We start from the raw sequence: 12258 nt of genomic DNA, 5'->3' as shown, positions 1-12258 counted from the left end.
TGAGGAAAAGTTCAAAGTTGAAGCTTCATGATTTTCATGTTCATGACTATCTGCATATGTATCAATAATATTCCTAACTATGTATTGTATTTAATAAGTAAGTAATTTCAGTCAAACTTTGTATATTTTGCAATTTTTTTGGTGCAAATCTAACTTTGTTTCGGCAAATGACAATTTTTTCAAAATTGGAAATTTCCTGAAACTACCTTCTTTGAGGCACGAACCTACATAAAGGGATATGAGTTGTTTGCATGAATGTAATATAATTTGAAAGAAGAAACTTGGTTGGTTCTTGTGAAACTTGAATGAGTAAATTATCCCAAGTCTGTCTCCTGTAGTAGTAATTTGAATTACGGGAACTTTCTAAAAAAAAATCTGGGGCCAATCGCCTAGAAATTAGTCGGGTGAGAATGAGTTAAATATAGTTATAAAATAGAAATGTTTTAAAATTAGTTAAGACATAGTAGTAAATTGATGGCAGAGCTCAAGTTGAAACTGCATGAAATCCTAACATGACAACGAATTAGTGAATTTCATTTTCAATTGGTTTTATCAAGTTATATGATGATCCCTTTACTGATGAAATATAAAAACCATGTGAAATATACTAATCCAATCATCGTCTCTAATAATGAATGAAAACTTTCTCAAGTCTGGCCAGTGAGAGAATATGGCAATTGTGCGAGGTGCGGAGGCACGCGATGTGCAAGCGTTACGGACAGCTATTTTCGATGGGTGAGTGTTGTGCTGTGATGTGATTTAACCAAACGATTTGTGTACACTGCAAAGTTCATTGTTCTTCTACATGACAAAAAAAGAACAACAGAGGACAACTCCATAAACAAACTCAGTCACACATAAGAAACAAGAATAAAATTCATCTCAAGTTTTTAGACAGATATTAATCCTAGACATGACCAAAAGATTTAAAACATCTACTATTCGCGCATGCAAAGATATCTAACTAATCTTTTTCTTTTAACAGTTTTCAAGAATCTCATCTCATTGGCTAATGTTTAGAATATTTAGGCCTTCCTCACGTTTTATTGGCTAATGTTTGAAAAAGTTGGATACACACCAAATTTAATATTAAAGCATTTTACTGTATTTTATACCATCACTTCCTAACACATGCTATATAATTGTCACTGATATATATAAATACAGTGGTGTGCGAAATACTTGGGACACCTATTCAATTATGCTATAAATGCCATAATGTTTAAATTGCATTAAGGTTATAAATATTTAAAATATTAAGTCTTTGTAAATTGTCGACAGTTTCTTAAAACTTACCCATCTGATCGGATTATACACAAATAGACAGATTAATTTGGCCGAAAATTGTCACAAAACGCTTGAAAAGCTTGATTTAATAAAAGTTAAGACCGGCAAACGAAATGCTGAGCGACAGAGAATAGAACGATTAAGTCGTGCGCATTTCACAAAAAAATAACATGCACATTTCACCAGTCTATAGCATTGTCGAATTGCCAAAGGTTCCTGTAATTAACGTAGGAGTACTGAAATTGTTTCATTTTTGCCGATTTTAAATTATCTGACTTTTTAGACCCATTTGAGTACTTTGGTATTCTAACTGATGTCCAACGCAGTGTAAGTAAAGGAAATATTTGGATATTCTTCTTGATACTTCTTGATATCGTTAGCTATGACATTTTGAAATGTAAACAAAATTGTGCATTGGTTTTCTATTATTACTGTATTACTATATTAATAATATTGGTTATTCTAATAATATCAGTGCATTTTACTTCTAATATTGCATTTCTCCTATTGCAAGGAGAGAGATATAAACATATAATCTTTTCCTTTCATTATTGCTGTTTGTCATGACCAAACACTTTTCTAAATCAATTTTTTAAAAATCTATTTCTAAATCTGAATTCTGGTTTAGCTTCAAATCTTTTTCAAAAATATTATATTAAAATATTTATGAAAATATTATATTAAAATATTTATGAAAAATCTTTTTCATAAATATCAATAAATATCGTGATATATATCAGTGATATGATATTCCTACGACCAAACGAGCGGATGCGAAGTTTGGGAGTTTTTATGATAAATGCATGTGCACACAACTTACGAAAATTATTCATCAACAATGAGACGAACCCTTGTATCAAAATTTCATCAACAAATTTAACCGTCGTTTTGTAGAGTCGTTAAAGTATAATAACAATACAAAACACATACAAACCTATTTAAACATGTTACCAAGTCTTTGTAAACCGTCGGCATTATCTTAAAACTTACCCATCTGATCGGATTATACACAAATAGACAGATTTATTTGGACGAAGATCATTATTACAACTTGCTAAGCCTCACTTTTATCAAAGTTAAGATCTGAAATTGAAACGCCGAGCGACAGAGAATAGAACGATTAAGTCGTGCACATTTCACGAAAAAAAATAACATGCACATTTCACCAGTCTATAGCGTTGTCGAATTGCCGAAGGTTTCTGTAATTAAAGTAGAAGTACAGAAATCGTTTCCTTTTTGCCGATTTAAAAGTAACTGACATTTTGGAAACTTTTGAGTACTTTGGTATTCTAACTGATGTCCAACACAGTGTAAGTAAAGGAAATGACGATGATATTTTTTTCTAACGATTCTTATGAGATTATTACAACGTTTAATTATAAGTTTGGATGACTACAGAACAATGACTAAGTAGTACAGATTTTCTAAAATCTATATAAATATCACAACTTCGTGATATTGTTAGCTATGACGTTTTGAAATGTAAACAGAATTGTGCATTGGTTTTATATTATTACTATATTAATAATATTGGTTATTCTAAAATATCAGTGCATTTTACTTCTAATATTGGCCAATAATGCATTTCTCCTATTGCAGGGGGAGATATATAAACATATAATCTTTTCCTTTTATTATTGCTATTTGTTGTATATAATAACACCCATACCCAGTACATTACAGCTACCATTGCAATTATCCTATTGCACTGGAGTGCCATTTGACTGCTAATATTGCATTTTTCAACCATCAGTACCCTTTCTTTTTTCCAATATCTCTTTGGATATTATCTAGAAATTCCACTGTCATACAGCCCACGACCAACGGCGGTCTCATCAGCATCTGGTACTTATATGTTAACACAGGGTACTTATATGTTAACACAGGGTACTTATATGTTAACACAGGGTACTTATATGTTAACACAGAGTACTTATATATTCACACAAGGTACTTATATATTAACACAAGGTACTTATATGTTAACACAGGGTACTCACAGTAAAACCTCTAATAGAACGCCATGGCACTCTATTTTTCAACATTTCATCTATAGCAGCGGTCAATTGGAGGCTGACAGTCTATTTTTAAAATGGCTCGTCAGAATTTTCAGAAGATATATTTAGCCCTATTACGGGCGAAGCGAATGTCGCCTATATTTTACTCTCTTTTCGGTGGAGTGATATTAAACCTTTTGAACGCAATAAATTTGCTAACTCATCTCCAACTTGTCAAAGACCTCTTAATAAAGAAATGTCTCTACCAGCTTGCAATCGACCTGCGGTGATATTATAGCCTGTGTCCTTTGCAATTTGTTTGCACTTCCAATTTTTAATTTGTTTTAAGTTTGAAAACATATTTTTATTTTATATCTATATTTAACATTGTTGAATAAAAACTCATTGCACTCTTTGATATGTTTGCTACAGTTTGCAGCAAAAACTAGCTTTTTATGTGCGATAGAAGTGGAATTATGACTGACGATGAATTGTATGATCAGATTACCGCAATGATGCTATCAAATAATATGCTATAAATTAGCAAATTTATATGTAATATAATGATAATCTACCAAACACTACAAATATATATTCATGAACAAGTGACATAACCGAACCATACTTATATTATATGCAGAAATAAAAAATTAACGTTTTTAAAACAAAAATATTTCTATTGTTTGCTCGGATCGCTGCGTTCTAATAGTTGCTTTCAATAGAACGAGCATCTTCTAGTTGTCCAATACCTTCCACAATATCTTCTGACCTCAACTCCTCTTCTGCACTGCTGAACTAGTCGATATTAGAGTTCAAACAATTTTTCGGCAGAGAAAAACTTTCATCGGCTGCATTTAGCACAAATGCAACGCGAAAAAAGTTTGCTCTCTAAACGTAACGTGGTCCAAAACTTGCAAACCGGTTTTTATATGCATGTTCTTCCAAGTATTAGGCTGCGTTAAACAAGGAACTACTATTAGCCTGAGGCAGCTGGTAGTTATTTCTATGGTGTTGCTTTCATAGTTCCATCTACCGTCGTAAATTTGAACCGATTTTTATATATGTACATATAAGTACTTCGAAGTATCAGGACTGTTAAACAAAGAACCGCTATCAGCCTGAGACAGTAATCATTTCTATTTCGAAGTTCATCTAGCATTGTAAATTTAAGCTGTTTTCTTCTACAGTATGTAGGCTACTTCGAAGTAGAAAGACTGCGTTAAACAGAGAGCTACTACTAGCCTGAGACAGTTATTAATTATTTCTCGGCGTTGCTTTCAGAGTTTTAATGAAAAATATGAAAAGCTTTGGAATTGGACAACGAGAGAATTAATTGTTATTGATATAAACGATTTATTATTAATACGATTTTGTGGACACTTTTCTACTGATCAGTTGATATTATGGGCTCTGAAAGATCCAATAATGTCAAAGCGGCAGTCAAATAGAGGTGGCGTTCAATTGGAGAGTGGCGGTCTACTTTTCAACCCTTATCTCAGGATGGTGGTCAATTGGAGGTGGCGTTCAATTAAAGGTTTAACGGTATATGTTAACACAAGACACTTAAATGTTAACACATGATACTTATATGATCATATGTTAACACAGAGTACTTATATATTAACACATGATACTTATATGATCATATGTTAACACAGAGTACTTATATATTAACACATGATACTTATATGATCATATGTTAACACAGAGTACTTATATATTAACACATGATACTTATATGATCATATGTTAACACAGAGTACTTATATATTAACACATGATACTTATATGATCATATGTTAACACAGAGTAATTATATATTAACACATGATACTTATATGATCATATGTTAACACAGAGTACTTATATATTAACACATGATACTTATATGATCATATGTTAACACAGAGTACTTATATATTAACACATGATACTTATATGATCATATGTTAACACAGAGTAATTATATATTAACACATGATACTTATATGATCATATGTTAACACAGAGTACTTATATATTAACACATGATACTTATATGATCATATGTTAACACAGCATTTAGAAGTAAAATTATGAAGCATCCTGGCAGCCAGATCACCTCAAACAAAAAATACCGCAAATAATAGAAAATACGATAATTTCTGATAAAATCTACTAAAATTTTGTGGAGGTTCATCTTTAACTCTTTCACTACATTCTTACCTAATTATTTAAACCGATAATCGAAAATTTGATATACTATATTTTATACTATATACTATTATACTATATTATATTTTTATTTAAGCAATATCTCGAGAATCAATGCAGATATTGTTTTACTGTGAAATGCATCTTATTCAGAACAAAACTCTCTACAAGATAAGTACAAAATTAATAATTTGAATCCCACCCTCGCAAAACTTCTGAAACTTTCTTTGCATTAAACGGATGCAGTGAATTTCTTTTTGCCATGATGGTAGCGATATGGTTTTCCCATTTTGAAAAATAATTAAAAATGGCATTGCTTAGTGAAAAGACTTTCAATTAGTTGCACGTAATTTAATTGGCAACAAGGTTGTTTCGCTGGAGACAAAATTTAACTGATCTAGCAAATGCATAGGCTTTGTAATAAAAAGAAAAATGAAACCCTATTGATTAGCCGATTCATCTGCTGACGGTTTGCACTTATACTACCGCGATTGCTGATTGGTTGGCGCACCGTAGTGAAAGAGGATAACTGAAAGCAAGTATTCTTTGTTCATTTGATAACATATTAAGTTTGAACTCAGCCAAGACTTATCTTAGTACAATCGACCAATCAGCCGGCTAGAAGCACTTGTAACAGGTCAATAGCAGACTCGTAGGATGGTGATGCAATCCATTTGCGCTAAGCTACACTATATGCTACACTATAAGCTACACTATATGCTACACTATAAGCTACACTATATGCTACACTATAAGCTACACTATAAGCTACACTATATGCTACACTATATGCTACACTATATGCTACACTATAAGCTACACTATATGCTACACTATAAGCTACACTATATGCTACACTATATGCTACACTATATGCTACACTATATGCTACACTATATGCTACACTATATGCTACACTATATGCTACACTATAAGCTACACTATATGCTACACTATAAGCTACACTATATGCTACACTATATGCTACACTATATGCTACACTATATGCTACACTATATGCTACACTATATGCTACACTATATGCTACACTATATGCTACACTATATGCTACACTATGCCATCAAGTACACCTTGTACATTATTCTCAGACATCTGAGTTGTATAATATGAAAGAACAAAGCTAGGACAGAGAGAGAGCAACTCCAGTATAGTGAATACTAAAATATAGTCAGTCACACCAATACCGTAATCTCTCACTTTTCGTGAAGACCGGCATCACCCACGATAAGTGAAAACCTGCGAAAAAGAAACCAATTTTTCAAAGTATATGTATGAGCCAGATTGTAACACCAGAACGCCTAAACGGCTTTCTATAAATATTGTATTTATTTCCTATATAATAAGTAAATTGAAGTTATCTTGATTGACTTTCAGCTTATATTTAAACTTCAGCACCAGTACTTTAAACCAGAGAATATTACACAGTTCGAACTTTATTTGGTCTGAACATTTGCACTTGTCACTAACTGAGTTTGCTGTGAGAAGGTGTTTGTCACACCAATTTTAAGTGTATTTTATGTATTTTAATGTTTTTGAATTTTTTTGTATCTAATTTTGGAATGAACATCACTTAACATCGAAAGGTGAGCCGCAGTGGCCAGGGATTACTGTAGTTGGATTACTGTAGTTGGATGACTCGTGCAAGTAGCTTTATTGTTCTAGAACGTTCCAGCCCTCCGCCCAGGAGTATCCAAAACAGGAGGGATATCTTTATAAAGATTTGAGTAATAACCTCTTGCTATGATCAGATTTATTCCAAGAGCTGTTAGCTATTCTAAAAATTAGCTATTCTACTCAGAAAGTTCTGAGCTTCATTAACACGAGGAAGAACCTTAACTGAAAAAACTTTTTGCGTTACTAATAATCTTTAAGCCTGGTTTCCATATGACAGCGCAAGGCGCGCAACAAGGCGCACGACGTCGTGCGTAGGCCAGTTGTGATATGGAAACGTCAACGCACGACGGTCGCGTGACGAGCGTACGCTGATCGCAAGTATCCAACAGAATAGATCCTTGCGATGGGTGCGTGCGATTATGTATCCCACAATACACCGCTAGACCTTTTCAACCTATCCCACAATTCCAGCGAAGGGCTTTGTTCCGAAGAAATCGGTCTCCCGTACGAAAGAGTAAGACTGATTTTTATATGACAGCGTAATTTCGCAATGGAGGTCTGTTTTTCTGAAGAAATATGTCTCTCCTACGAAAAAGTAAGGAAAATATCCACCCTGTCCAATGCAAGCATGGAGCTTACGCCCGATAAGGAAACGCTGTCTCACGGCCAAAGAAATGCATTGCGCACGATCACTGGGCTGCACGCGATCATTGCGCTGTCATATGGAAACCAGGCTTTACTATAAAAAAAGCGTGTTTGTCCGAAGTCGCAGTTGGATCACAGGGAAAAAAAGAATTGCTTCTCACAGGATTCGAACCCTTGCATTTGACTCTTAGCAACTCTTAGCATCCAAGCACGTTACCATCACCACCACCTTACTGCATTTCAGAATAATTGTGAGGTTAGTTATTACACATGAGGGTCTGTGACAGAGCACAGGACTGATAAGATACTAGTAATAATAATAATAACAATAATAGCCAAGTACTCTATGGGTACACCTACTAGTATCTTGAATGTGCTCAATATAAATGGTTTTGACTGAAATGATATCTGGTGCAAAATTAAGAGTGAAATTCATTGCCATTCTATAGCCTGTAGTCAAAAGCATATTTAAAAATAGGACTTACTTGTAGTAATGTACTGTGGCACACAGGCTATAAAGATAAGAGTAATTATTAAATTGGTTTATAGTCTTAAACTAACCAGAACACCAAGGAAACTGAATTGCAACATATCAAACATCCAGCTTAGTCAGCTTTCAATGAGTGAAAACCATTTTATGGTTCCTTTTGCTTTTTATAATGGCTGAAGATGTGCAAGCTAAGAATGTGAGTTTCTTAAAAGATCAAGTGATTTGGTTCTTTCAGCCAGAACTAGGCTGATGTGACTTGAAAGGTGAATGACTTGTAAAGGATAGTACAATGTACTGTATATATCTGACCACATAGTACTGTATATATCTGACCACATAGTACTGTATATATCTGACCATATAGTACTGTATATATCTGACCACATAGTACTGTATATATCTGACCACATAGTACTGTATATATCTGACCACATAGTACTGTATATATCTGACCACATAGTACTGTATATAGCGAATGAATGCTGCGTATAGTATCCTGCGTGTACCTGTATATTAGCTGAGCAGACAATTTGAAAAGTAGAAACTTGACGTTACCAAAGCTCGTAAGTAGAAAAGTTCATGTGAAGTTATAGATATGGTTGTAAAGCCTTAATGAGATATACATTAAAAAACTTATAATTTACATCATCGCTGTGACAGCAAATAAACACTAAAAATGAAACTAAAACTTGAAGGAGTTGTCCCAACATGGTGAAAGTTCCAGCAAACACTAGAAGGTCTAAGTCTAGAAGTGTTTAACAGCACATTGTATGGGGACATAATCAGTCTGAGCCAGCATGTACCTGATCGGAGTAGTTGAGTTCAGCCGTTCTGTTTAGCAGCAGACGATCTTTGAGCAGTCCTTTCCACACGAGTTTCGTTTCGATATCACCGCAAATCAACGAGAGCTGACTGAGCCTCTGATTGGCAGAAACCATATAGTGCAGCGTCAGCTCACAATCTGTAATGAAATGACGATCATTGAGCAGAAAATGATATGAAGAGATCAAAGGCTCCGATGTCGAGAAAAGATTAGAGGCAGCGATGAGAGAAACGAATCAAAAGCTGCTGGAGCTGATGGAGGCTGCTGTCAGCAAACACCCGTGAGTCTCCTCAGCGCACGATTAGCACTGTGTGAGCCCTACGCCGTGAGCCCTACGACGTCTAATCACTCATAGACAAGCGTGTGAATTGATTACATAAGACTCTAGCGCTTATCGACTTGCCACAAATCTCATTATCATCTCTCGGCTGTCTTCTAGAGCAAAATCTTAGATATTCTAATTGCAATGTAATATGTTGTGTTTGGAGCGTTTGAAGATGTACAGCAGATGTACTCAGCGGTTATAACTAGTGGAGATAGCTGAGATGTAAATGACCGTTCTTGACACTGTATAGTGTACAGGAAACAGTGAGTGTTGTAAAATGTATTCACTAGACTCTCGCAATCACTATGTTTCCGTGATGCAAAGTATTGTAGACTTGTTTACATACCCTAGGACACTTATGTATTTGCGTCATATAACTTTCGCGTTTTCGTGGAGTCATCCTCTCACGAAAATTTCATGAGCGAAACTAAACTATCATAACAAATGAGCGAAAACGCGGAATCAAATAGCTTTGTTCATTGATAGTCCAAGAAACAAGCGATCAAATTGCATCATCGATATCGCTCACACAGTTCTACCTGCGGTTTACAAATACAAACTAGTCCCAAATTGAAAATTTTTTCTTACTAGTGAACTGTACCTGAGGAATCTAATCTGTTCCACTACATTTATTTTTACATCACTATATTTTCGCACTCATCAGAGTCGCGAAATTAAGTTGCAGTGAAATTTTCCTCTGTGTGCTGCTCACGAAACTTTATAGCGATAAAAAATATTAGCGAAATAAAAGTGTCCTAGGGTAGTTACAATATTCTCTTACAGGCAACAGACGACCCAACAGACGACCACGAATACACAAAGATTAAAGGTGGACTTGCAACAAAATTCACATTACAGTTATTTGGTATCAAAAGATTCACCATGTCTTACTCTGTTGTGTTGTACAGTAGGTGCCAAATGTGTGGAAAAGTGATTACAAGCTCTTAATTAAAAGCTCAAAAACGAAAAGCCGCCGTAGATTGGAATCTATTTATTTCTCTGACGTAGTCATGACAGTTTGGTTATTGTCTTGTCACGTGATGTTCTCACGTGAATTGAAAGGCAAAAAAAAGCTCAATATAAACTTATCGTAGTACTAGTTTATGACAAACACTTCAGTTTTTACCAAAGACCCCGCATCAAATATAGATGCTCGCTACGTTACAGTTTTGTTTCGGCCTGTTCTAATCGGCAAGTTGTAATCTGATCATGTGATCCAATATTTCGCAAATAATTTTCGCAGCACTTTTCGATTATCACAGGTGACCAACAGGCTCGTCATGTTTATCAGACAATGATACATTATGTACTCCTTCGAGGTAAGGTTAAAAAATTAAATGAATTTTTACAGTAAGTTATAAGATATCACTTCTAAAAGTGACAGCATTACAATGACGATAAAACAGAAGCGTAAGAACAATAGACATGGTTTTATTGAATGCGTGAAGTATATTTGTGAAAATATTTTGACGAATAAGGTTGCATGAAAGTGTAAACAGAAACAATCTACCACAGCTACGTCACATTTGAGTCGTTTTGGAAAGCGAATCCAAACTACGGCGGTCTAGTGTGGCTGCGATTAACTGTTCGTTTTTTAGCTTTTAAAAGCTTGTAATCACATTCCCACATATTTGGCACCTACAACACAACAGGTAAGATATGGTGAATCTTTTGATATCAAATAACTGTAATGTGAATTTTGTTGCAAGCCAACCTTTAAGCATTAGGCTGACTACATCAAAAATAGGTCGAAAGACGCATCAGTAAGAGGTTCATATTGGCAATGCTTCATTTTTTTTGTGACGCCATTTTATCGTTGTCAGCCATTTTTATAGACAACATTTATTGTTAAAACACGAAGCTTTTGCAATGAACTTTGAAAACAATGCTTTTGTTTGCAATTTTTTTTATAATAGTATCAAAACCACACCAATAAATAGCCTACTATTAATTAAAAGAATAACGTTCGTTTTCTACAAATATGGCGGCTTTTTCGTGAACGAGTGCATGTGCAAACAACTTGATGATGTAAAAAAACAATGGATATTCTATTAAAAGCAACAGACGACCACATACACAAATATTAAGCATTAGGCTGACTACATCAAAAATAGGTCGAAAGACTGGATCAGTAAGGAGAGGCTCCACTCACTTTAGTTATAAAAGGTGGTTACACATTTGCACACCTTAAAACACTGTTTCCATGACGAGGTTAATCTGCGTGTTCATCTAATCCGCAAGATGACATAAACATGTGTCATCAAGAAACAGCAAAGACCCATGAGTCAGCGAGTTTCGTTACTCGAAAATTTTCATCGCATGTTTCATGCTTACAAAAGACGCAAATTACAATTGTGTACGATGCTGTACGACATGCTGTCACGCAAGCAAAATATAAAAAACCAAAGCAAAAAAAAATATATCTGTACTACAACAAGAGCTGTGTCTGTCATTATATTGCTCACATGTATAATCATATATATGTAAAACCAATCATGCGTATGTAAAACTAATCATACGGATGTAAAGTTAATCGTATGTATGTAAAGCTAATCGTATGTATGTAAAGCTAATCGTATGTATGTAAAGCTAATCGTATGTATGTAAAGCTAATCGTACGTATGTAAAGCTAATCGTACGTATGTAAAGTTAATCGTATGTATGTAAAGCTAATCGTATGTATGTAAAGCTAATCGTATGTATGTAAAGCTAATCGTATGTATGTAAAGCTAATCGTATGTATGTAAAGCTAGTCGTATGTATGTAAAGCTAATCATACGGATGTAAAGTTAATCGTATGTATGTAAAGCTAATCGTATGTATGTAAAGCTAATCGTATGTATGTAAAGCTAATCGTATGTAT

At 34.3% G+C, this 12258-nt stretch overlaps 1 protein-coding gene across 1 annotated transcript in view; it reads right to left on the bottom strand.

Annotated features, from left to right (window-relative positions):
• The window catches only part of LOC137398959 (uncharacterized), a 197010-nt gene that overhangs the window by 113996 nt on the left and 70756 nt on the right, over window positions 1-12258 (bottom strand). The window contains exon 21 of the mRNA XM_068085122.1: window positions 9051-9208. Coding sequence (XP_067941223.1) covers window positions 9051-9208 — 158 coding nt within the window. The remainder of the gene's footprint in view (window positions 1-9050; window positions 9209-12258) is intronic.

This window comes from Watersipora subatra, chromosome 6, assembly GCF_963576615.1.
Source record: "Watersipora subatra chromosome 6, tzWatSuba1.1, whole genome shotgun sequence".
Classification (NCBI taxonomy): domain Eukaryota; kingdom Metazoa; phylum Bryozoa; class Gymnolaemata; order Cheilostomatida; family Watersiporidae; genus Watersipora; species Watersipora subatra.
The sequence above is the reverse complement of the archived record's forward strand: the minus strand, read 5'-3'. Positions and strand labels throughout refer to the sequence as shown.